A 26,185-nucleotide genomic window follows, 5' to 3' on the forward strand; every position below is an offset into this window, starting at 1 on the left:
TCATGAAAATGTGCCAACATATATAATCAGTTCTCAGTTGTGCACTTGGGTTATCTAGATTTAGTAACAATTGTAGTCAGTTGAGCAACGACTTCTCAACAAACCTTGTGTTGTATGATTTTGCCACACTGACTGTTCTACAATATCCTTTGTACATGTGTTATGAAAAATGACAATCTGTTGCCAATAGACAAAAGACTCATCCCTTTACATTTAAGCATCGCTTTTCAAAAAAAAAAAATGTTTAGACACCAGTCTCAATCCGACAGGGTAAAGGTGGCGCGGCCGGAGCGCGGTGAGACAAGCTGTATTGTTTCTGATATTGTTCTCCTTGTTTTGTATTTATTTTTCCTAACGCCCTCCAAACCGGTCACTCTCACACTCACACTACTAATACGTTTGACTAATTTAATTAACCTACAATATTTATGCATAAATTAAAGCGACATCTCGAACAATTTAAAGCCAATGACACGCTTAAATTTAGTAAATTGGCAGTTAACAAGCCACTTGGGCTATAACCTTAAATTCATTTGCATAATTTCTTTCAACTCCTTCACTGCCGGGAGTCAGTGATCTTTGTACGCGGGGAGTGTTGCGCCACTCCACGCAGGTTCAAACACTTTACGGGCCGCGGCCGCTGCATCCGCCACCGCCGCGGCCCATACCCCTTGTGTCAGCAAAATCGCCGTCGGGCGCGTCGCGAAGGGCCGAGGCCCGGAGCGACGCGGCCGCGGACGGGCAGTCGCAGCCCAACCGGGATCCAGGCAAGGTGAGCCAAGTGTCTGTGGGGAGTGACCGGGGTCCGAGCACATGTGCAAGTGGGGGACTAGATTCACTTTCACTGTCAATTATACTAACAGGACAATCAGTCAATAAATCATGGTTACGTCATAACTACCTCCTTGTCTATTCAGTTAGGTCCGTTAGTTTGGTATCAAAACAGCGCGTCAATTCGCGCGACGAGCTGCACGCGCTGTAGACGCTGTCCCCGGCCCCAATGCACGCCGGCACCTGATGCCGGCAGCCCCTCCGGGAGAAGGGGACGGGGAGGAGGCAGCTGGCTACATCTTTTCGCTCCCTCACAAAAGCGTTTCTCGGATTGACTCCGCCGTGTCGTGTCGCGCCGTGTCGCCACGCGTGTCTCCCGCCAAATGGGTTTTCTGTCTGCGCGGCGCCGCGACGACTCCCAGCAGTGCGTCTCCCTGGCGGTGTTGCCGGCGTGGGATAAGACGGGGGGTAAATGGGGGAAGCGCCCGGGAGACGCCTCGTCCCCGCTGTTCCTCCAGGTCCCCCAGTGCCTCGCCCACGGCCTCGCCCACGGCCTCGCCCACGGCCTCGCCCACGGCCTCGCCCACGGCCTCGCCCACGGCCTCGCCCACGGCCTCGCCCACGGCCTCGCCCACGGCCTCGCCCACGGCCTCGCCCACGGCCTCGCCCACGGCCTCGCCCACGGCCTCGCCCACGGCCTCGCCCAGGGCCTCCAGGACATCCGGGACCGTCCAGGGCCCCCGGCGGCCCTCCGGACTTGGCACAGCCCGCACAGCACCTCCAGGACGACGGGGCGCCGATCGGAAAGGAACAGGGGCGTTTAATGGAGTCTCCCCGTCGCCTTCATAATTCATAATTCACAAAAGTTGCCAACTTTGCGACTTGGCGACTTTTCCCACGGCCCCAGCCCGGCGCCGCCCAGTAGTAGCGTTCAAGTTTCTCCGCTTTTATTTTTAAATAGCCGCGAGCCCGTCTCGCTGCCCCACCCTTTTTTCCACTCGCCCCGCGTCGCCTACACTGGACGCGCGTGAGCGTGACGCGTGACGCGTGCATGACGGGGCACATCGCGTGCAGCGGGGCCAGCGGGCCGCGGCCAGGAAGCGAGGGCGGCGCGTCAAATATTCAGCAGGAGCGCGTTGATGGCCACCATAGCCAGGCCGGGCTATGGCGGCCACGCGGCCCGCTCATAATCTCACGCTGCCTCGCTTCGAAAAAAACACGACAAAGTTGGACAACTTTTTTTCCCCTTTCCCCTCCGAGGCGCCGACTCGACGCTGTTCGATTCCTGGAACGGCCCGGCCGACGGCCCGGCCACTGACGCGCGTGTTGGCAGAGCTAACTTTGGGGCGGCGCGGCGGTGCGCAGCGCGCAGCATGCGTAGCATGCGTAGCATGCGTAGCCGTGGGCCTGGTGTCGCGGGGCGAAGGCCTGGAGCGCCCGTCGACGGCGGGGTAGGCCGCAAGCGGGCACCGGCGTGCCGCGGGACTGCCTACCCGGCAGGCGCTCCGTTACTATTACCACTACGGGCTCCTGATCGTATGCCGTTTCGGGCCCGACACATGCTCGCCTGCACTGCAAGACGACACATGGCCGTCCTCACTAGGGTGACGCGTTATGGCGGCGGAGAAGAACCTCCGGCCGGTGCTCTGCAGCGCGCAGAGCGTCAAGCGTCAAGCACTCCGTCAAAGCCAAGCTACATGCGTCGTGCTGGGGCACGAGGTTGGGTACTCACGGGTGACGCCCTTCTCCAGGTCCTCGTAGTAGCCGACGAGGGCCAGCTGGTGCAGGATGCTGCTGGGCAGGCGGTCCAGCGCCTCGACGCGCCGCAGGCGGTGGGCGATCAGGTCGGCGTCGCGGCGACTGCGGTCGCCCGGCCTGCGGACCAAAGAGTCGCCAAAAGTTAATGTTGGGGTTTGGGGAATAACTGATGTTGCAGCGTCGTCCTGAGTCACGCCCGCGTACGCGTACGCGCACACGGCGCGTCGTCGCCGTGGTGGTCGACGGGCTGCTGCGTTCGGGACGCCCCTGTCTCGGCGCCGTGCCGCACCGATCCCCCGAGCCTCAGTGACGCGTCGCCCGCCCCGCCCCGTTACCGCAGCCCCGCCCCACCCTCGCTTAGACGGTGTTCTGAGCGGCAACAATCAGACCATTCTGAGGGGGTTGTTAACCCTCGTAACAGGCCGACGATTCCGCGTCCCCCGTCGGCCATCCCCCCTCCCCTTCCACAGTCTCACACTCACGGCGCGTACGAGAGAGACAGCACGACGGTGGCAAGTTTGCTTGCCACAAAATTGGCAAGCCATTTTGAATGCCTTGATCAGAAATCTTTATTAGCTTGCCAATATTTGGCGCTCCGGCCGCCTGCAACGCGAAATTTCGGCTAGCTGGGGGGTATTTCAGGGCCAGGCTTGCCAATAATTCTGTGGCCAGCAAGCGTGCCAGCGGCTGTGCAGTGTGGGCGAAGCGGAATCAGTCCGCGGCTGCCTGGCTGCCTGGCTGTGGTGCGCTGTGGCCACGGACTCCATTACCAAATGGAGGTCCGCTTTATACGGCATTTCAGTCTGCTGACGGTCAAAGCGCCGAGCGGCGGGGAGAGGAGAGGCGACGTGGATCCAGGAGCCGCGGCCAGCACTCACACCGACACTCCCCACTCACACGCACGAGGCGGCACAAGGAATCCCCCGACCCGTCAGTCTGCTTTGCGCGGGAACACGCTAACCGGTCTATTCCCCGAGCACAATAACCACTCGGCATGAACAAGCAGCGAGGCAGCGAGGGGCGGCACTGGAATAGAGGCATCGCCGGGGGAGGGGTAGGGGGAGGGTACACCGACCGCAGCGCGCAGAGCGCAGGTGGCATGTGGGCTGGGCCGTCTGCGGGTGCCGATGATTGTGCGCTCCACGCCGTGCCCGAGGCCGTGCCCGAGGCCGTGCCCGAGGCCGTGCCCGAGGCCGTGTCCGAGGCCGTGCCCGAGGCCGTGCCCGCCATGGCACACTGCATCGACTAGAGGGTGCTGTGCGGGCAATGGAGCGGTGGATTTGAAAATGAGGGTGGTAACGCCCCTGGCTGCGCCGCTGACTGGGCTGCCGCCCCGCCGCCCCGGCACGCTGGCTGGGCTGTCCCTGGGCCTCGGCCTGGGACTCGGCCTGGGACTCGGCCTGGGACTCGGCCTGGGGCGGCTTGTGGATAATGGGCGGCAAGGACTGGCGAGGCGAGGCCCGACCCGCCTCGGTTTATTGATAAGAGGGTCCGGAAGAGAGCTACCTGGGAGGGAGGGGGCGGGGGAGGGACCCTCACACACAGGGCACACTGTGCGCACAGGGCCCGAGTGTGCTCCAACGAAACGTGGGCTGTCATTGCGGCTTGCGGACCATTGGCCGTCGAGACAGCGCCGTTTCCTGCCACTTCGTGCACGTTGGTCCGTTGGTCGAAACGCGTTGGCTGAGGCACGGAGAAATGCCAGAGGGCCAGACAGAGGCCAGGGGCTGCCCGGAGGCTGCTGCTGTTGTGATGCCCAAAGCGACCCTCTGAAAGCAACCCCACCCGACCTCGCCCTCGCCCCCTTCCCTTGTGGCGCTCGTGTTTCAGTTCAGGACCTGCCGCCCTGCCGCCCTGCCAGGTTGCCGGTCCAGTGGAGGCCAGAGGTGGACACGCGGACCCGCAGCACGGCCACGGTATGGCCACGGCATGGCCACGGTCTCGGTGGTCTCGGCCCCGGCTCGACAGAAAGCCGCCCCTCCCCGCCCTCCCCGCACAGCAGCCCGGCAAAGGGCAGGCCAGGCAAATCGATGTGAGGGGTAGGTGTGCTCGTCAAACAGTCTACCTGGGAGTCTGGGTGGCGGACGCACCGTGAAATGACCACCGACAAGGCCGACGACGACGACGTCACCGACGAGGCCACCGACGAGGCCGCCGACGAGGCCGCCGACGAGGCCACCGACGAGGCCACCGACGAGGCCGCCGACGAGGCCACCGACGAGGCCACCGACGAGGCCGCCGACGAGGCCACCGACGAGGCCGTCGACGAGGCCACCGACGAGGCCACCGACGAGGCCGCCGACGAGGCCGCCGACGAGGCCACCGACGAGGCCACCGACGAGGCCACCGACGAGGCCGCCGACGAGGCCGCCGACGAGGCCACCGACGAGGCCACCGACGAGGCCACCGACGAGGCCGCCGACGAGGCCGCCGACGAGGCCACCGACGAGGCCACCGACGAGGCCGCCGACGAGGCCGCCGACGAGGCCGCCGACGAGGCCACCGACGAGGCCACCGACGAGGCCGCCGACGAGGCCGCCGACGAGGCCACCGACGAGGCCACCGACGAGGCCACCGACGAGAACGCTAGCAGGGCAGCTAACAGGGCCGCGCCACTACATGGAGACTGCTTTATTGGATGCAGTCGGATCGGAAATAGAATGTCATAAACGAACGTCGCTGCTTCGCTCGGCGGCGGGGCGGGCGGGGCGGGCGGGGCGGGCGGGGCGGGGCTGGGCGGGCTCCAGTGGGGGCCCGCGCCTGGCTAGCGCGGCCGCACGGCGGGGGGCGAGATGGGATGTCGGAATGAATCGCCCCCGGAGCAAGGCGAATCCGCCAGGCAGAAGACTGATTCCGAGACCTATATTTCGTCGCTCTGTCTCTCTCGCACCTATACGGGAGGCCCCATGAGTGCGAGAGAGACAGAGCGACGAAAACGACTCTCGGAATCCGTGGGCAGTGTCCCCGCCGTCCAGCCCGTCCAGCCGTTTCCCCGGACCCTGAGGTGCTCGTGCTGGCTGGCGGCGTTCCTCGGCGAGCCTCGGGCGTTCCACCGGCATTCCGCCCGCCCCGCCCCGCCCCGCCCCGCCCCGCCCCGCCCCGCCCCGCCCCGCCCCGCCGCGCCCCGCCCCGCCCCGCCCCGCCGCACCCCGCCCCGCCCCGCCGCGCCCCGCCCCGCCCTTCAGACCCACCACTGGCGACACCACATTCGTTTCGACCCCGCCCCGTTTTCTGGCCGCTGCACCGCGACACTCCGCCCGGCTTGCCGACGGCTTGCCGATTCCGGCGAGAGCGCCTGGCCTTCCCTTCCGGTGGGGAGCCTCAGCCGGAAGTGGCGCTTGGGCCGGAACGGCCCGGAAGCAGAGCAAGCAGTGCGCAGCCAAGTAACCAAACTCCGGGACCTGGAGCCGTACTCATCGTTTGTACGAGCATGTTAGTGAAACCGAGACCTGGAAGCCACAGGATTGGACCGCAATGGTAGTCAGAAAGTGTGGATGCTGCTGGGATTCGATCGCCCGATCGGAGTGTCGATTACCGACACCTTTCCGCACTGGGCCATCTTTGCCTCTGAACTCTGGTGAGGCAACGGAGTTCAAACCGCAGGTTTCTTAATTTTTTTTAAAAAAAATTGAAGATTTGTTTTTGTGATTGATGGTCCGGGCCGAGAGTCGAGAACCGATGCCTCTTTGCGTTGGCCACCACCAATGGGCTTCACATGGGGCGCCCCCCCCCCCAACCCGCGCCCCGCGTCGCATCGACGAATATGCTCTCCGCCCCCGGTTGGGTTGGGATTTTATTTTTAGGCCTTCCTCGCCGCGCCGTCGGCCAGGCCCTTGGCCAGGCCTTTGGCCAGGCCAGCCTCCAGCCTCGGCCACCACACTCGTTCCAGGCCGCTGAGGTCAAAGCCGGCCACGTCTTGGGTAGGAAAATATACGGCCGGTTCGATTTCCTTTAATTGGCTGCCTATCGTTGACGTTTTGGGGGAAATATGACAGAAAAACACGCACCGTGCGTCGCACGGAGTGCAGCATACCCGTGATTTGCCTGGCAACGGTGGTTTAGGGAGGGGGGCGTGGGAACGGCGAGCGATTGGAGGTTCGGAGTGCCACTCCAGCGGAGACTCCAGCGGAGACTCCAGCAGAGACTCCAGTGGACTGCTCAGCCGAATGCAGCGGCGGCAGCGCCCCTTTGCCGCGCGGCGCCGCGCGCTGCCCGTGGACAGGCGCGTCATGAAATATGGAGGAGATACAGGGAGTCAACTTGAAAGGCTGCCCCGCCGCCCAGCCCGGGGTCCTTTATAATGTCGACAGTCGAGATCACGGCCATCAAGGACAAGGACCCCGCCCCGCCCCGCCCCGCCCCGCCAGGCCAAAGGAAGGCGAGTGGAGGGGCTAATACGTCCACCGCGGTGCTCGGCGACGAGACAGAGAGGACGGCGGGCACGGCACGGTGGGGACTTCGAGGTGGCCGAGGCCCACCATCGACCGCCGTCGCGGCAAGCAGCGGCAAGCGTCCCGGGTGAGCCGGTCCGACCCGCCGGCCTCGCTTCTTGTCCTTCTCGGGGTCGGCTGGCGGAGACTGGTGGCTCCACGGCGAGTCCGCGTGGCGTGGTGGCGTGGGGCGCCGGGCGTGGGCAGCGGAATCATTCCGAACAGTGCTTTCGTCGCTCTGTCTCTCTCGCACTCATGAGGTGGTCCATAGAGGTGCGAGAGAGAGCGATGAAGCAGTGTTCGGGCCTGCTGAGCGATTCAGAAGAGCGGTTTGTCGCTCTGTCTCTCTCGCACCCTCATGGAGAGGGTGCCCATGAGTGCGAGAGAGACAGAGCGACGAAAACGACACTCGGAATCAGTCCGCATCAGTCACGAAGGCGCGGCGCTGCCCTGCCCTGCCGCGTCGTCGGCCAACCCACAGCGGGGGATAAAGTTTGCCGTCGGGCAGTGGAGCCTCGCTATGCGACCTGCACGGACCAGCGTGCCAGCGTGCCAACGTGCCCACCTGGCATCATAAAGCAGGAACGCCGAGGGACGCACTCCACATATTGCAGCGAGTGCCGCGGGATGTCCCCCCTGGTCTCGCCTCGCCTCGCCTCGCCGCGCCGCGCCGCGGGGGTTTCCTACGCCATGACCTCGCCCCTGGCCTGGCGCCCTGGCCTGGCTGGCCGGGACTCCGGGACTTTGCTGCGAGTTCTGCTTCCTCCGCGGCAGCGCAGGGCAGCGCAGGGCACTGTTCCGGGCACCGCGCTGGCCGCTGCGGGGAAACTCCAGTAAATAAGTTAACACAGTGGGGCCGCCGGGCCGCGTCCACGTCCACCGCGGCACCCTGTCCGCCCTGTCGCGCCCCGCCATGCCCGCGCCCCGCGCCCCGCACCCCGCCATGCCCGCGCCCCGCCATGCCCGCGCCCCGCACCGCCTGCTCAAAGTTGTAACATTTGTCACATTCATTTTTTAAAGGCGCTGTCCCGCGTCGACGCGCTGGTGACGGTGGTGACGGTAGTGATGGTGGAAGAGGGGGAGGGGGAGGGGTGGCCAGCCCCACCCACCCTGAGTCCCACCCTGCAGCCGAGTGGCTGGCTCCGATTGAATGTTCACTCTAATCCGGTTTAAAAGAGGATAATGTGGGCTGCACCGTGATCCGTTCCGAGCCCCTATGGTGTGGGACGCGGTGTAGGCCCCGCGGTGTGGGCCGCGCGCGGTGTGGGCCCCGCGGTGCGGGCCGCGGTGTAGGCCCACGCGCCAGCCCGATCCCCTTCGAATTACCCTTATCAACGCCCGCACGCAGGACCGCCGCGCACCGCGCCGTCACACGTGACGTCACGCGTGTAGGGACGGGCTGCCAGTCACCGATCGAAATACAAGTGAAAAGAATGTTTTTTGTGGGCTTTTTTTTAGCCGAATAAATCCTTTTTATCTGCCCGAGAGTTTTTCTTCTGTTCGAGAGCATGTCTTCAGCCCGATGAGAGCATTTTTATTTCAAGCTCAAGTGCTCTTTTTCTCGGAGCACCACTCCCATCGCCGGCGGTCCAATCAATACCTCAAAAATAAACCATAATTTCAATTGTACTCCGCGTTCTGCGAGACATAACGGTTTTTGTTTGTTTGGTGTGTTTTTTGCTTTACACTGGGTGAGTTTTGCGCAAAGGTCATTCCAGTGTATAATTTCACGGGTGCTTAAATCGGCAGCGAGGTATATTGCCACCCACTCGGACTGAGAGGTGTTTCCAGTAGAGGTGCCAGGCCGCCCCCGCGGGCAGGGACACAGACAGGGCGCGTCGCGTTTGGCGACCTCCCCCCTCAGCCCTTTGCCCGGCTTTGCCCCGCTCTGCCCTGTGCCTGAGTCTGTGCACAGTGGGCCAGGAACGGCGGAGTTGGCCGAAATTCGAGCTCAAGAGTCGCTAAACAGGACTCAAACTGAACGTGTGACCCCACCAATGGATTGCTCTCCGAACGAGCAACCCGTTGATGGGGTCACATGCTCGGTTCGAGTCCCATTTAGCGACTCTGGAGCCCCAAACGCGTCTGGGGTTTCGGCCGCCTCCACCGGTCTTCTGGCCCACTGTGCTGTGGCTGCGCCAGGCTTAGTTTGCTCGCCATGGTGGCGCGCTCGGCGGCGCAATAGCCAAGCTCTTCGTGTCTCCCGGCGGCAGACTGATTCCACACGGCGGTTCTCTCTGTCGCTCCACGGGACCCCGCATGCGTGAGAGAGAGAGAGAGAGAGAGAGAGAGAGAGAGAGAGAGAGAGAGAGAGAGAGAGAGAGAGAGAGAGAGAGAGAGAGAGAGGGCGCTGCGCGGAAGCGGAATCAGTCGGCTGGGGCGCGCCGCTCGGCGCCGCGCGATTACACCGCCACACCTGCCTTGCCTGCCTGCTGCCGGTTCGTGTTGCAACGACTTTGCCTTTACCCTTTAGCCGCCCCGCTCCCGACGACGCCCGAAGCGTTTGCGTCGCTCCGTCTCTCTCGCACTCGTGGTGCGACCCGTGTAGGTGCGAGAGAGACGGAGGGATCAGTCCGCAGGTGAGCCTCGCCGTTTTATCAGTCGCCGGCAGCCCTCGCTGGCTGCGCCGGCTCCCCTCCAGCACGAGGGCCTGGAGGGGGAGGGGGAGGGGGAGGGGGAGGGGGCCTCGTTCACCGCACCTGTGCGAGTGGGCCCTGATTCGCCCTTACACGTGTGGCCCGCAGCGGGCCCGCAGCCACACGTGTCACCGGCGGAGCGCTTTCGTCTCTCCGTCTCTCTCGCACTCGCGGGCCGCTCCATGCTCCATGCACGCGCGCGAGAGAGAGGGGCGGCCGACGAAACGCTCGGGCGCACTCTGTCTGACCCGGGTATAAATACGCCTGGTGGGCGGCCAGGGCCTCGGCCAGGGCGGGGTGGCCACCTGCCGAGTGACTCCGCGAAGTCGTCCGTCGCTCTGTCACCCTGGCACCCCTACGGGCCTGCGGGACGTCCCGTGAGAGCGAGAGAGACAGGGCGACTTGTCGAAATGAGACTGGCGCCGGGCAGAGCGCCGGGCAGAGCGCCGCGGCGCGCGCGTGTGTTTGGCGGGCATGCCTGCCGCCCCGGCGCTCTCGGCCCGCGCCCCGCACGGCCCCGCACGGCCCCGCACCGCAGCCGTGCAGCCAAGCAGCGTAGCAGCCCTGCTCTTTGAAACCACAAGCAACACGCGGTGGAGGACGAGCGCGTTCCCAGACTCACGTTATTGTGTGCTTCAGTATTATCGTGGAGGCGGTGCGGCGCGCACTTTGCTCGGCTTGCGCGCTTGCGCTGCTCCGCTGTCTGAAGCAGACTCCGCAAAGCGAAGGGAGCCCCTCCCCACAGTGGGCCAGAAGACCGGTGGAGGCGGCCAGAACTCTAGACGCGTTTCGAGCTCCAGAGTCGCTGAGCGGGACTCGATCCCACCGTGTGACCCCACCAACGGATTGCTCACCCAACGAGAAATACAATGGTGGGGTCACACGTCTGGTTCGGGTCCCGTTTAGCGACTCTGGAGCTCAAAACGCGTCTGGGGTTTCGGCCGCCTCCACCAGCCCACCGTGCGCCCGGCCACCCCGCCCTCTACCCGGCCGCCCCAACTCGACCCCGACCCTCAGCCCGGCACGTACCGCAGCGCGGCGTTGGCGCAAACATTCAGAAAAGAGCAGCAACAGGTTCAGAAGGGCGAGTCCGTGTCTGAGTCACTGAGTGCGTGCTGCAGTCCTGCTCTCGTTCGGCCCATGCTGCCCCGCACTGCCCGGCACTGCCTGCCGTCTGATTCCGAGCACTGCTTTCGTCGCTCTGTCTCTCTCGCACTCATGGGGCGGTCCGCAGGGGTGCGAGAGAGACAGAGCGACGAAGCAGTGTTCGGCATCAGACGGTTGGCCGCGCCGCGTGCAGCGGGCCGAGCCGTTGGATCGGCTTGGAAGGAAAGCACCGGGGGGCGGGGGCGAAGGGCGGAGACGAGGGCGGAGACGAGGGCGGAGACGAGGGCGGAGAGGCGCAGGGTCCCCGCCTTGCCTCGCGTCGCGAGCTCAGGAGGCCCCGGGAAAAGGCGGCCACCAGGACCAGGCCGCCGGTTCCATCGGACCGGACCTTCTTTAGGCTTATCCACTGCGAGGGGCGGTTGGGGTTGGCGGGAAGGGGCCTGCCTCCCTCGGGCTGCGTCCCTCGGTCTGCCTTGCCCAGTTCGCTCCCTCCTGTTAGTTGACCGCCAGCCCCGCCAGCCCCGGGTGTGCGGCCTGCCTGGCCGCCGTGCAGGCCCGTCCGGTTAGTGGCCAAGTTGGTGCTAACGGCACCCCAAGGCGTGCTGCTGCCGCCGCTGCCGCCTTCCTAGCCGCGCCGTCCTCGCTAAGGACGCCTATCACGGCGTGCTCGTTTGTCCCGGCCTTGTAGTGTAGTGGCGGTAGCGACCCGCAGCGGCCCGAGCGAGTCGCTCTTGTAGTCCCCCAGGAGCGACAAATAATGCGGCTGTGATGAGGCCGTGCGTTCCACCAGGACTGCGCTGCGCGTGGCGGCCGGGCCGGCGAAGTCGGGCGAAGTGCCCCGCCCCGCCCGCCGCCGTCGCCCCGCGCCCTGCCGAAGCATTATTTAGTGCGACCGCGGGGACGGCCGCAGCGCCGCAGACATGCGGCAGTGGGGCGCGCTGCGTCGGAACAACGGTGAACAACGGGAACCACATGCGCCGCCTTGGCGTGCCTTGGCGCTCCACCACGCTCCGCGCCATGGTGGAGAGCGCGTCGAGCGTCCCCCGGGCCAGAGCCACCCGAGAGTGGGAGGGGATGCGACAGGCAACGCGGTCCGACCGCTCCCCGGAGCTCAGCCAGCGCCCGTGAAAGGTTTTGACACTTGCGCAACTGACGAGGGTTCGAACCCCGCCGCCGGCTCTGATTTTCGCTGCGCAGTTCGGCAAAGCGGCGGCCCGGCGGGGCGGCGGGGCGGCCAAGCAGGTGTGGCGCTGAACGGCCCGAATCAATCCCACGCGGCCGTCCCTCCCTCCGCACAGTGGGCCAGAAGACCGGTGGAGGCGGCCAAAACTCTAGACGCGTTTTGTGCTCCAGAGTCGCTAAATGGGACTCGAATGGAACGTGTGACCCCACCAATGGATTCCTCGTTCGGAGAGCAATCCATTGGTGGGGTCACACGTTCGGTTCGAGTCCTGTTTAGCGACTCTGGAGCACAAAACGCGTCTAGAGTTTTGGCCGCCTCCACCGGTCTTCTGGCCCACTGTGCTCGGCCCCGTCCGCCCCGGCCGTGGGGGTGTCGTCTGCCAGCCGACCTAGCCGACCTAGCCATCCTAGCCAGCAGGGGCTGCTGGGCGCGACAGACTAGGATAGCGGCGGGGCGCCGCCGACTGAACTGATTCGAAACTCCGCGAGACAGATAAGAACCAATTACCGCGATGTCACAGCGGACCAAAGCCGCACGGCGCAGCGCGGCGGGCCGGGCAGGGCCGGGCAGGGCCGGACCACTGGGCCGAGTTCGGCAAGGCTCCACTCGCTTGGCTTGCTCCCCTCGGGAAATGTGTTTACTCTGGGAATAAGTTTTGCCCCCGCGCCCACTTCACCCCGCGCCCCGCTCGGCCTGCTTCACCTGGGCGGAGGGGACGGGACTCGGCAAGACACAGGGGACAGGGGGAGGCTGCCGGATGGCTGCGAACTTTGGAGGCAAAACTCAAGACCTTTCTCCACTCCGTCAAGAGGTTTGCTGCGGCGGGCGAAAACCTGGAACAAGAAGCAGAGACGCGCCGGGCAAACCGGAAATCGAAGCCGAAGCCTCCTCGGCCGAGACAACGCAGACGAGCGCAGAGGCGGACGCGCCCCAACTAAACAGATTGGGAATTGGATTTGGATTCGGCCTGGACAACGACGGCATGCCGACGGCAGGGGGTGGCATCGCCCGGTATCGGCGCTCGGCAGGGCGCGGGCTCGGCGGGCTCCGCGGGGGCGGGCGGGGCACTTTTCAATTTGAGCCGCGCGAGGCAGTGAGGCAGGCAGGCCCCTCCACCCCGGCGGCGGACGCCCCCGCGCTCCGCGCACCAGGCTGGCGCACTCGAAACTTTGCGAAAGAAGGATGATTCTACCTCTGTCGGCGAGGCGGGCTTCTTCTGCTTTCTGCTCGACAATGGCCCACGCGATGTTGACCGAGACGTCGTCCTTTGTGTCGACCTGGCCTAGCGCCGCCGCTCCCGTCTTCCGCGCGGACGCACCCCTATGGACGCCACGCCGCGCCACTGGACGCCACGCCGCGCCACGCCGCCACAGGGCGCTGCCATTGTCCGGAAACTCAATTCGATAAAAGCGCAGCCTCCCCGGCCCGGCGCGAGAAATATTCTGACAGTTGGTTGTTTGCCCTGGTCGCTTTTTACCCTGACGGTCTTTCTCCTGTTTTCCTCTTTTTCCGTTGCCAATCTCCTCCGGTCCACCGGTGAGCCCGCCGGGAGGCGGGAGCGGCGGGAGCAGTCTCGCTTCGTCCGCCGGAGAATTGAGTATGAGATGAAAGGATGCGATGCCTGCAGGCCGAAGTGAGGGGAGGGGCAGCGGCCAGCCCCCGGCCTCAGGTCGTATCGCCGCTCTGCATCTCAGCCCCAACCCCCCGCCTACGGCGACCCGATCGTTTTCCCGCTTTTTCACTCTCGCGGCCAGCGGGTCTCGAACCCAGACCCACACTCCCGCGGCGCCGAGACCTTCCGACCGCGCGACAACACCAGGCTTTCGTCGCTGCCTTGCGGGGCGCTCCGTGAGTGCGAGAGAGACAGCGCGACGAGTGGCTCTGAATGAGCCAGCAGGCCGACCGCCAGGACCGCCATCGCCAGCAGGGCTGCGGAGCCTGCGGAGTCGAGAGGCCTTCCCTTCCCGCCCCTTGGGCGCCCGTACTTATCGCAGGGGAGCAACAAGTCCCCCCGAGCCTCCACCGCCTCCAGCCGGCCCTCGCGCCGCGGGCAGGGCGGGGCAGGGCGGGGCAGGGCAGGGCAGGGCAGGGCAGGGCAGGGCAGGGCAGGGCAGGGCAGGGCAGGGCAGGGCAGGGCAGGGCAGGGCGCCCCCTCTAGGCGCCCCGGGCAGGGGAGGCTGGCGGTGCCACGGCGAGGGTGCGGACTCAATTCCCTTTTCCCAGCCACGCCACGCCACGCCCACGCCACGCCGCAGACCTCTCTGTCATGGGGGCCGGCATGGGGCGCCGGGGGCGGCCCTGCGTAGCCCTGCGTGGGGACAAGCCACATGCAAGCAGCGCAGCGAGCCGCGGGGGCGGCCTGGCCTGGGCCTGGCCGGCGTGTTTGCAGTGCGGGCGACGAGTCCACACGTCCACCACCGCGGCCTACGCGGCCAGCTCGCCGCATATTGGCACTGCGGGGGCGGGGGGCTGGCGGGGCGGGGCGGCCGGCGGTGGCGCCACTGGCTGCGGCGCGGTGAAGCTCCCCGACGAAACGCGGATTAGAATGTAAATGAGGGGGCGCGGCGCGCTCCGCGCGGCGAGGTCCAAATCGCGTGTACCAAGCCGGGCCAAATTACATTTCCTGGAGGGAAACATTGCGAGCGTTTTGCGAAATGAGCGCGGCGCACGGCTCGGCGAGCATGAGCCCTTCTCTTTGAGCTCCGGCAAAACGGCGTCGCCAAAATGGACACGCGTGTATACGGGGCGCAGTGTGCACCGAAGCGATAAACGCCGTCCCGACCTAGTAGCGCCTGGTAGCGCACGAGAGGCCGCGGCGTGCAGAGCCTTCTCACTTCGCTCCGCTCCGCCTCCCAGATGCGCAAGAAGTCCGCGGCCGCGCCTGCCGGAGTCTGACAGTCTGGCCGCGGCGCCGTGGAGCGACGGGCTGCGACTTCAGGCTGTCTCCGAACACCGCTTCCCCGGGGGTCCGGGGGGAGAGGCCTCATGGGTGCGAGAGAGACGGCGCGCTGTTCGGAATCTGCTGGCGCTGGTCCGGATCATCGCGTGGATATCAGCCCGCGATCGAGGCTGGTGCGAGGGGTTGGGGTGAATGTTTTAGTGATAAGGCGTATCTCACGGCCAGACACGCCCCGGCGAGCCCGGCGCCCCCGCCAGGCCCCGCCACGCTATGCCCCATCCTGCGCACAACAACTGGGGAGCATGATCTCCAGTGGGCTGGCTGCTAGCTGGCTGCTGGCTGGCTGCTGGCTGGCTGCTGGCTGGCGTCGGCCGCGCCTCGGCCAATTCGGGGAGTGGGGGTGGTAGGGCTGCCAGACGAGTGGAACGGAGCGCGCGGACCGGCGCGGCGACACTGTTTTATCCACTTATCGAGCAGCCGCTGCAGTGCAGGCCGCATCGTCCCTCTGTCTCTCTCGCACCCACGGGGCGTCTTTGTGGGTGGTGCGAGAGAGACGGCGCGACGCCGCGACGCCGCCACTGTTCGGAACGAGCCCGGTGATGAATAAATTCATCGCGCTCACTCCCGTCGATTGCTTCCCGGCCCCGTCGGCCCGACTTCCTTCCCGCCTCCCGCTGACTCGTCGTTTACAACGGGCGGCGTATCGCCGTATCGCGCGGCTGCAGTCAGTGGCGTGCGCAAGGGGCGCAAGGGGGGTAGGGAGGGGGGGGGGGGTCATGACCCCTCCCATTGGCCACTAGGCAGCCGCCTGGAAGGTAGGCAAATTGCGTCACTTTCCCCCTGTAAGTAGGAAAAAAGCATGGCCTGACCCCCCTCCCCCCTTTTTCAAAATTTCTGCGCACGCCACTGGTTGCAGTGCAGGTGGCCGCGGCCGTAACTCCCTCCCCGCCATGTACTCGCGTGTCCCGCGGCCTCGTTTTTACGGCGCGGACTGCCAGCCCTCGATGCCGCCAGCCAGGTGCAGTGAAACAGTGAAAACAGTGAAACGCCCGGAAGATGAAAATAGTGTCCGCAATGTCGCGTCTCCATTTTCCCGTTTTCGGCCGCGTCGCACAGTGGGCCAGAAGACCGGTGGAGGCGGCCAAAACTCTAGACGCGTCTTGAGCTCCAGAGTCGCTAAACAGGACTCGAACCGAACGTGTGACCCCACCAATGGATTCCTCGTTCGGAGAGCAATCCATTGGTGGGGTCACACGTTAGGTTCGAGTCCTGTTTAGCGACTCTGGAGCTCAAAACGCGTCAAGAGTTTAGGCCGCCTCCACCGGTCTTCTGGCCCACTGTGCGTCGGCCCGTCGGCGTCACCGAGCCCAACCGATGCGAAGGGAGTCATCGGTCCGGACCGCTATTCTCGGCGTTAGTTGCACCCTTCGCGCGCTTCTCGCGCTTCGCACCCTGGCAGGGATTGGCGCGACTGCGGCTCCACGGTTCCACCGCCACCTCGCGCCGGCACACTGATTGAGTCTTTCCCCGACTGAAGCCGCAGGCCCGCAGGCCCGAAATAGCGTGTTTGAACCCCGTTCGGTCCGGGCATGCCCGGGCACGCCGCGCGAGGGGGAAGGGGGCAGCACGCCACGCCACGCCACGCCAAGCCATGCCAGGTCGAGCTTCAATAATTCTGCGTGGAAGAACACGGCCTGGCAGCCTCAGCCTCTCAAATCCCCGCCCTTCCCTCGCACCTCATCCGCGAGAGGGGGAGGGGGAGGGGGGTGCTCCAAGACCCCCGCCCCCGAGAGGCTCTCTGCCGACTCCCCCCGCGCTGCCTCCTCAACTCCTTCAAGCGCCGGGCCGGTTTTTGCGCCAAGCCTTGTTCCGGAGACGGCAGCCGACGGCAGCAGCAGAGCACAGTGGGCCAGAAGCCGGTGGAGGCGGCCAAAACTCTAGACGCGTTTTGAGCTTCAGAGTCGCTAAATGGGACTCGAACCGAACCGGTGACCCCACCAATGGATTGCTCTCCGAACGAGCAATCCATTGGTGGGGTCACACGTTCGGTTCGAGTGCCATTTAGCGACTCTGGAGCTCAAAACGCGTCTAGAGTTTTGGCCGCCTCCACCGGCTTCTGGCCCACTGTGCAGAGCCCTGCTGCAGGCTGGTTCCGAACAGAGTTCCGTTCCTGTCTCTCTCGCACTCAAGTGGGACGCCTCGCGAGTGAGAGAGAGACATTCTGCCCACGAGGATCAGACGGAGACGGTGTGCCGTCGAGGAGGCCCGGCGGCACCGCGACGGCAGCTCGCCCTTACTCCTCGAGGCTTGCTCTCCGAGTGGAGAGCTAGCAGCAGACTGATTCCGAGAGTCGTCCTCGTCCCCTGGAAGGGCGGCCCCATGAGTGCGAGAGAGACAGGGCGCTCACGGAATCAGTCTGCAGCTACACGACCATGGAGGGCCCCGGCCCGGCCCGGCTCAACGAACGGCGACTCTTTTGGTGTCGTTTGCCGCCGTCGCCGCCAGCCAGCCAGGATGTTCTTCATCCTTTATGTGAGACGCGATTCAGCGCAACGAGCTCCAGACTGATTCCGAGAGTCGTTTTCACGGCCCTGCCTCTCACACTCACGCGGCGTCCCGTGTAAAGGTGCGAGAGAGACAGAGCGACGAAAGCGACTCTCGGATTCAGTCTGCTGGCGCGGCGTGGCCGGCGGACGGCGAATTACGTACAGCGCGCGACTGTAGTGGCCGCCAAGAGCGTCAAGAACAAGGAGGTGGGTGGGCGGCGACGGACGGGGGGAGGGGAGGGGAGGGGAGGGGAGGGGAGGGGAGGGGGGAGGGGAGGGGAGGGGGCGATAAGCCGCCCCCACGTGCTCCAAGCAGGCCGAGCAGGCCTACAAGCAGGCCGCGCCGACGGCCCTAGGAGAGACTCTCAAAAAGCACTGGAAAGGGCAAAGTTTGGGCAGAGTGCCTAGTGAGCCCGTGCCTGGAAGATGGTCGCTGGCTGGAGAGATTTGGCCCTATAACGGCATGGGCGGGCTGAAGACGAGGTGGAAAACCCCGCGACCACCACGGCGGGGCACTCGGTGTAGCGGGCTGGGATTACCAGGCTGGTGGCCCAGGCCCTCACCCGCGAGTTGCGCGCTGTAGTCCACCGCCTCACTCATAGTGGGTCAGAAGACTAGCGAGGCGGCCAAAACTCTAGACGCGTTTTGAGCTCCAGAGTTGCTAAACGGGACCGAACGTGTGACCCCACCAACGGATTCCTCGTCCGGAGAGCAATCCATTGGTGGGGTCACACCACACATTCGGTTCGAGTCCCATTTAGCAACTCTGGGGCTGAAAACCTGTCCGGGATTTGGACCGCCTCCACGGTCTTCTGGCCCACTGTGCGCCTCCACCAGTTGCGGGGTGCCAGCGGCGGCGGTCAAGGCGGCCAGCAGAGCGACTCGCGTCCTCGTCCTCGGGGACCCGATCCCAGACGAGATACGAGCGGTGGGGGCGACGACGGCGGGGCCGAGGGCCGAGCGAGGTGCGGGGGCAGGCGGGAGGGGTCGCAAGCTCATGCTTTATGCAGTATGTCAACGCACAACTTTGAATAAATGGATTACTCGCGACACGCCGCCCCGCCCTGCCCCGTCCCGCCCCGCCCCGCCACGGCCAGGTGCGGGGTTTAACTGATCTCGACACTCGACGTTAATGCCCGATGAAAGCCGTGCTGAATCGTGCCGGCCGTAAGCGCAGGCTGGCGCACGCCCCCGTCGACTCACATTACACGACGGTGTCACAACTCGGATTTGGCGCCGGAAATCTCCGCCGCGCCCCGCGCGGGCCCCCCGCTGCCTCGTAACCCGGCGGCCCGATCGGCGATGGCCTACCAACAGCCTTGCAGAGAATAACACCAATTTTGCATGCGAAGCGCAGCAGCTGACTTCTTTTTAGACTCTCATTTTACTCTCAGAGTGCACGTGCGCGGCGGCAGCGTGGCGGCAGCGTGGCGGCAGCCAGCCCACCCGAAAATGAAAAAGGCAACAGGAGAAGAGGGAGCGGGGCGGGGAGCGGGACGCGGCCTCTCTGGTAGCACCAGCACGAAGCGACGAAACCGAAAACGGTTTTGCGCCCATCCGCCTCGACTGCCTCGGCACGCCAAGCAATTAAGAGCATCAGCCGCTTTCAGTGTCCTGTCACACACATACATATACACACGCACACATTTATATTCATTCACACACACACACACACGCCCCCCCCCCCACACACACACACTCACACACACTTTTTCCCTCAAACACTCACACAGCGCTCGAACACCACACGCGACCTCACTCGCAACGCGGGTGCGGCGCGGACCCCAAGCCAAGCGGGTCGCCGCCCGGGACACGCAACAAGTTTTCATTTGGCCGAACGGTCCGGGACTGCTAGCCTGCTCGCTCTGCCCTCGTCCGCGGCGGGTCGGCGGGTCGGCCCCGCGGCGGCCCAGACGAGATGCCCTTGTTGGCGGTCTTGTTCGCTTCGCTGGCGTGTTGTCCTAGGCCGGGCCGGGCTGGGGTCGGGCCGGACGGGCCGGACGCACGCCGGGCTACCTGTCCGACCTGTCGGGGGTGAGTCGCGGCGACGGCGCCGAGACCCGAAGGGGCCGCCGTCGGGGAGGCGGTGACGATAAGATACACAGCCGTGACGTCACAGGCGTGTCGACGCCAGCGATGAAAGGAACACAGAGTGGCTGCTTGCTCTTCTCTTCTGTATGCACATACCACACATACATACGTATATCTGCGCGCGGGCTTGTCTCTTTGCCGCTCGGTGGAGCGGAGCGCGCTGTCGCGCCACAGGCACAGCCGTGCCACAGCCGCGACACAGCCGATAGCTGCTTCGTTTATTTCCTCTTGTTTATCCTGCGGCCGCGCTGCCGCCTCGGTATCGCTGCTTCGGCCCGCACCCCGCGCTCGATCCTGGAGGCCCCGCCAGCCCCGCGCCAGCCCCGCGCGCGATACACGGTGTATGCACACTTGCACGCTCACTCGCACACGCGCACACTCGTCATGGAAATTGGCGGCGCTGCTCCGCCGCTCCGTGGAGGTCACGCACAACGCGCACCCACGCGCTGCGATAAGGACTCGGGGGAATTCCCCGTGGCGGCAACTCGCGCCCCGTCACGGCACCACGTGACTCACCGCGACGGGCCGGTCACGACGCGGCGACGCGGCGACGCGGCCAGCACGCGGTCACCGGGGCCGCCAACTCACCTCTTGTCGATGGCGGCGATCCACTCCGTCGCCGCCATGATCCTGGCCTCCGTCGCGGACGGCGTCGCGGACGGCGTGATGGTGTCTAAGGCGGGCAGCCCCTCATGCTAGCAGCGCCTGCAGCCCGCCGCCGTCAACCGGGACGTCGACGGGGACCCCCCGGAGCTGGACGCCGGCGGGGAGGACCGCGTTGCGGTTGGGAGCGAAGGGGTCGCCGATCGGTTTCGGTGAGCACCGCGATGGAGTGCAGGCAGCGCACTGCGGGCACCGCGGAACGCGAAGTGACTTGGGGCAGCCTCGCAACGCCACGCCGTGCTGCGCAAAGCCACGCCAAGCCACGCCAAGCCACGCCAAGCCAGAGCCACGTGACGGGCGACACGGCGCGCGGGACCCTCCCTCGCCAACGGCCGCACAGCGACTGCCTTCCCTGCCTCCCCCGGCCCGCGCCACCCCCACCCCACTACGCGTAGTGGCGCGGCGTGGCGGCGCGGCTTGGCGTAAGGGCCTACGCGCCGTAGTGCCCCGCAGGGGGTGTGTCGGCCCGAGCCTTGCCCCCTTGCCCCCTTGCCCGAGCACGACCCCCTGGGCCTCAGCAGCCTGGGCCTCGGCCCGGTGGGGCAGGCGCACAGGTGCACCTGTCGCACTCTTCCCTTCATTTTATTATTTTGAAGACGTTTCATTTGTGTATTTCTCATTTACATGCCTTTGGTCACTTGTTATGGATTTTGTGCATGGATGATGTGTGCGCAGCAGTCACGTTCTTAAGTTGTTTTTGGTGGTGACTTTTCGGAAGAAACCTTTCCTAAGGTATTCGGTAGCACAAAAAACTATTAAGAAAAATACAATTGTTGTCTTAGTTTGGTGTTTTGTGGCTTAGCAGCCTTGGGTCTCAATTCACGGTCATCTGTGAGGTCCGACATTATTTCGGTAAATTTCTATCTTTTCGGCTGGGCGACAGCGTAGCCGCCACATCGTATTCGAGTCACAAAACTTGATCAAAGGGTCCTATCTAAATTTAGAAATTTTAACAATCGTGTATTGAGTCATTATGTATGTCACAATGATAAGTTGAAGAAATTTAAATATTTTCATTCCATGGAAGTATTTCATCGACATAATGAACCTGTTTCACCTTTTGTTTAGTTCAAATGGGCTGGGCTTTCCCCACCGCCACCACTGTCTCCTCACCCTCACCGTCACCGTCACCCTCCTCCCCACCCTTCGGCTTTCCGAACGTTTTGCCTCTCATACCCAACCTCAAGTAGCCTCGTGCTGGGAATACGAATACGTGCCAGAGCTATAGCAATACCAATAGCTATCAAACTTAACCCTGCGCTTTGGGCCCTTTGCTGCTGAGTCGGTGAAAAGGAAAAAGGGCAGGGGAAACAATACAACAATACCTTATCCTGCAGCCGTTCTACAAAATAGTGTGCGGTACCCATTATTTATTGAAAGGTAATTTGTTGGACGTATTTGAGACAAGGGTCCGCTACTTTCCTCTCCCATATGAGCCTAGATATTTTAAATGTGGTTGAGAAGGATGAGGCTGTCAATTGTCAGTAGGTACATATTATTGAAATACGGTTCTATTTTATTTCATAAATTTAGAAACTGTTACTATATGAACGTAGGACACACCTAACTTCATAGATTATTGTGTTTTTGTTTTCCTTATTGCATCTTCAGTGAAGAGATTGCCTTCTGATCAAACTAACCTTACCTTCTTCACAAGGCATACTTGTTTTTCTGGTTTTGCTTTAAACCATATTCAGTCCAAATGTTTTCTGTTGGCTGAGTGCCTGTTTGACTTAATAATATTGTGCCTTTTCACTGTAGTGTATTGTGTATTTCAAGGTTTATATGTTTCTTATTCTTTGCTTACATTGATAGTATTATTTAAGTTTTCTTTGTTTCCCATTTCCAGTTTCTTTTCAACTGCCGTTCCTCTGCACTTTTAATATGAGATGAAATAAGCCTCTTGATGAAGGACAGTAATTGTGTCTGCTGGCTTCCAGCTGAGGAAGCACTGACCTTGTCATTTTCACCAAACTCAAACTCAGAGTTCATTTCCAATGGGAAACTGCCTATCTTGCTTCAAAACTCCCGCTCCTCCTCCTCGGCCAGCAGATACATCAATTGCAAAAGTCAAGGAAGGTTTGTATTTTATGTCTGCAATCTAAAATTTTGTTGCGAGTCATTTTTAAAGATAATGTACTTACAATTTATTTCTTTAATCCTAGATATCCCTAGGCCAGAAGAATTGCAAAGACTTACTCCTCTAACTACAGTTGAGCCTCAATTGAATGGTAACATTAAACCAATGGGGGACAAGCCTAGTCGGACGTTCTGTTCTCTGTTGCCTGGATCTCTTGGAAGAGAAAAGGAAGTTTCTGAAGTTAAGATCAACAACCTCTTTGAGGCATATAAAGAACCTAACAAAGATGTCATCCTTGCTGATGGAATAGAAAAACTTTGTTCTGACCTAGACTTATCTCCTGATGAATTTAAGGTATTAATTTTAGCATGGAGACTAAATGCAGAACAAATGTGCCAATTTACTAGATCTGAATTTGTTACTGGATGTAAAAATATGCATGTTGACTCTATTAAAGGAATACAGCAGCGCTTGCCTGACATTGCTCTTGAAGTTAGTAAAGATCCAGAAATTTTTAAAGATTTGTATAGATTTACCTTCCGATTTGGTTTGGATGTCACTCGAGGTCAAAGAATTCTGCCCTCTGATATGGCTATTTGTTTGTGGAAGTTAGTTTTCACAGGAAAGGAGCCCCTCATCTTACCTCGATGGCTACATTTTCTTGAATCCCATCCCCATGTTAGGGGTATTCCCAGAGATACATGGAATATGTTTCTCAATTTTGCTGAAACTGTTGGTGATGATTTAAGTAGCTACGATGACACAGAAGCATGGCCTAGCCTATTTGATGATTTTGTTGAATATGAGAATGATGCTGCAAATCAGAATGTTTCAAAGGATAGGATTGATAATGTAATCAAAGAAAGTGAACGATAACAACTTCTGTTTGTAGATATTTATTGGAACTTCAGTCGTTTTACCTTTTCAAACTCCAGTGAATTTGAAAACTGTATCTGCTTATGTTGCAATCACCTTCCAAGATAGCATGCTAGTAGCATGCACATTGACTAATTTTTTTACCTTGAGGCATACATATTGCAATTTCAGAAACGACGTTGACTATCTTGACTTAGCTTTGGTGGTTTTCATCCACTTGAAATGACTGAATGCATATTATCCTTTTGTTTGTAGAAACACTCATGTACTTAATGATCTGCTTATTGTCATTTTTTTGGTCATAGAAGACGTTAGCAGATTTTTGACTTGTTTGAAGACTGCAAGTGTACTTTATTCGTAAAAATTTCACAAGCCTTGTCATTTTTATTTTGAATTTTCATGTACATTTGATATGAGACTGAGTTGTTTTCCTCCTCTCCCTCTTTGGTTGTTTGTAATTGGCTTTCTCTGACACTCATATGTCTAAAACATGTTGGCACGTAGAAAAAACGTCAAGTAAGCTTTTTCTTGATGAAAGTGTTATGAAAAACCGTAATGAATATTTGACGCAATCGGTTTTAATTTTCAGGACATGAATTATGGCAGTTCACGACTAATGTAGTTGATGTTAGGTGTGTTACTCGCCCAGGTGCAGAGTTCTCTTTGAAATGGCTGTGAATTTGAATTTTATGTTATTTGCCTGATTCCACCTGGTTTTCCTTTTACATTTATTTTTAATTTTTTTGCACTGATGAATTTCTAAGTGACGCGTTTGACTGGGAAAAAAAATAATTTGTTTTATTTAAGGCAACTGGAGCCAGTTCTTCATCAAGAAAGGCTCTAAATTTTCTCTGTAAAAGTTGCCTTTGTTATCTTTCTTCTTCTTTAGGTTCTTTATTTGTCATTTTATAATGCAGTTAGACAACACAAATTACCCATGTTGTTCTACACAACTCCACGGCAGTCATTAATTCTAGCTTGAACCCACTCCCAGATAGGGCCACAAGTCCTTCTTGAAAAACGATTTTCTTTTTCTTTTTCACAGATTTGTTATATTTTATATGTGTCATTGTTGAAGACTGAAAACTTTTTGGATGTGAAGTAATTGTTAAATGCAATATATGGTTTAAATTCATTGCTAGTTTTTCACTGGTTAGTGGACACTGTGAGTGCGGTTAACATCTTCTATTGCTCTTGCTCACTCAACTGAAATAAAAATAATTAAAAATTACCTTACTGCCATATCTGATAGTTGATCAAATTGGGAAGTGTGGCCCTGCCATATGTTGTTGAACATTCTTGTCAAGGTCGATTATGTGTTTTTGTAATTGTTTTTTTCCATCTTGTTTTTTGTTTTATTAAAATTGTGTGGATGGTCATGTTGATGACTCAGTATTGTCTGATGGTTCACCTGGTACTATCAGATTCTTTTGTAATTTGCATCACAGCATAGATTCTTGGATCCTGTGCTGACAGGAAGTTAACAGTTGCAAATTGTTCCACATCCTTTTCTTTTTATTTTCAGTAGGGTGTATGTCTTAAATTTTCTCCTCTTTGTTATGTATGTTATAATATCTATAAATCCTGCTTAAATCTTATCTCTCAACTTATCCATGAGTCAAGGGCTTACCAAACTAAGTTTTCAAAAGATCATCTTATTGCATCTTAAGATAAAATTAAATTTAGTCAATTAACTCACTCTTAAGAGGTATTCTATTATATGTTGTATCTTATAGTTGTGATTTTATGCATCTCCTGTTCGTTGGGCTCATTGGGGCTTCTATTCCACTGTTAAAAGTACTGTGACCATTACGTCTCTTTCATATTTAAAAAGCCCACTGTTCATTTTTCTACTCATTTGTTTTTTAATGTGAAGGCATCACCTAAAATATGCTGATTTAATGGATTATTTTCACCGTACCATAGTTTAAACTGACTTCTGCATGACAACATTATACAGTCGACTTTTCAGTTCGTTCTTAATTGTGATTTTACTGTGCCACTTAACATCTTTCTTGATTATTTTATTTTAATGCAGCACAATGTGATGTAATTTCCACTCATCCGCTGAAGCTGTTGCTAATATTAAAGCAATCTTATCATGTGTGTCTTATATGATTTATTTCCCAACTCAATTTTTTTTTTGTTGTTTAGAAATTTTAAGAGGATTGAAAAATTTAAATGAAACATGGATTTTGAAACAACTTTATCTGGTTTATTAACTATTTGACTGATGAGACCAAACAAAGGTGCAATCATGAAAATAAATAGGTAACTGAGTTCACACCGCAGCAATAGAGAGAGTTACCTCTTAGTCGGTAACCTATTTCCCAGAGTTTTCAGTTTATCTAGTTCCTTTGATTGAAGGTGAGACTCAGCTGTAGTTTGGGTCAGCTAAAATCAAACACGAATAATTCGTATAATGGATCACTGAAAGTTTCCTCTCGAGACTCGCCAAGATAGGAAATGCTCTACTCAGACCTTAGTACTTACCATATCTAACAATATTTCAGTCTTCAGTTTAAGCATGTTATTTTCATCCTCTAGACGCTTAATAATGTTTCGCATTTTCTCATTTTCTTTATGTTTTCCACTCACAGGGCCTGTTTCTGTACAATTAAATTGCATGTCGTTGATTTATTCTCTGTCTTTCTAAAGTTTGTAAGTAAACCATCTTCAATTTTATTTTCACTTACCTGGTATCCACTGACCATCCTGGAAGACTGCTTCCTGATCTCCCAATCGTAGCTTGATGGGACCTATTTCTGAACCAAATTCTGAAGAATTTGACAGATCAACTACTCTTGAAGAGTCGGGGTCCAATTTGCGCCCTGGAATCTTTTTCGGGGAGAACTTATTTGGGAATAGAGGCATTTCAAGACAAATTTAATTGAGACTCAGAGTGCTGGGCTATAATGTCATCCCTTGGCAAAGGAAAAAGGAATTCGGAACACGTTTCGTTCGATCTGTCAAATTCCTCCAGTTTGAGAGATTGTATGATGTCTCCCTTACGCTTATTTACTTTTTTTATGTTGGCTATTCATCCATCAGTAAAGACTATTGTTAATGTCTCCAAGAACTGCGTAGTAATATTTTCAACGCATTTTGAATTTTAAACCCATGTGTTGCTTCTACCGCACAAGTA

The 26,185-nt window shown here is 59.3% G+C and overlaps 3 protein-coding genes across 5 annotated transcripts in view; 1 reads left to right on the forward strand and 2 right to left on the reverse strand.

Moving 5' to 3' along the window:
• LOC117645704 (rap guanine nucleotide exchange factor 4) overlaps window positions 1-20,081 on the reverse strand; it is a 60,916-nt gene extending 40,835 nt beyond the window's left edge. The window contains exons 1-2 of the mRNA XM_034386035.1: window positions 20,010-20,081; window positions 2,504-2,646 (exon numbers count right to left, since the gene is read on the reverse strand). Of these exons, the coding sequence (XP_034241926.1) occupies window positions 2,504-2,646; window positions 20,010-20,047 (181 nt within the window). The 5' untranslated portion in view covers window positions 20,048-20,081. The remainder of the gene's footprint in view (window positions 1-2,503; window positions 2,647-20,009) is intronic.
• Window positions 20,082-21,307: 1,226 nt separating this feature from the next.
• Window positions 21,308-25,142, forward strand: LOC117646621 (DCN1-like protein 3). 3 transcript variants are annotated; one of them, XM_034387684.1, is made up of 3 exons: window positions 21,308-21,464; window positions 21,934-22,163; window positions 22,250-25,142. In XM_034387684.1, the coding sequence occupies exons 2-3, from the start codon at window positions 22,082-22,084 to the stop codon at window positions 23,038-23,040; spliced, it is 873 nt and encodes a 290-aa protein (XP_034243575.1). In that variant the 5' UTR covers window positions 21,308-21,464; window positions 21,934-22,081; the 3' UTR covers window positions 23,041-25,142. The 3 variants fall into 3 exon arrangements, with proteins under 3 accessions (XP_034243575.1, XP_034243576.1, XP_034243577.1); XM_034387685.1 differs by having other exon boundaries at window positions 21,341-21,572; XM_034387686.1 differs by having other exon boundaries at window positions 21,341-21,568.
• Window positions 25,143-25,233: 91 nt separating this feature from the next.
• On the reverse strand, window positions 25,234-26,084 carry LOC117646622 (protein chibby homolog 1). Its single transcript, XM_034387687.1, has 3 exons — window positions 25,737-26,084; window positions 25,534-25,649; window positions 25,234-25,434 (listed from the first exon to the last, which is right to left on the reverse strand). Exons 1-3 carry the CDS (start codon window positions 25,912-25,914, stop codon window positions 25,345-25,347), a joined length of 384 nt encoding a protein of 127 aa, XP_034243578.1. The 5' UTR covers window positions 25,915-26,084; the 3' UTR covers window positions 25,234-25,344.
• Between the last annotated feature and the right edge of the window lie 101 nt (window positions 26,085-26,185).

The sequence above is a fragment of the Thrips palmi genome, unplaced genomic scaffold, assembly GCF_012932325.1.
Source record: "Thrips palmi isolate BJ-2018 unplaced genomic scaffold, TpBJ-2018v1 HiC_scaffold_19, whole genome shotgun sequence".
NCBI lineage: Eukaryota > Metazoa > Arthropoda > Insecta > Thysanoptera > Thripidae > Thrips > Thrips palmi.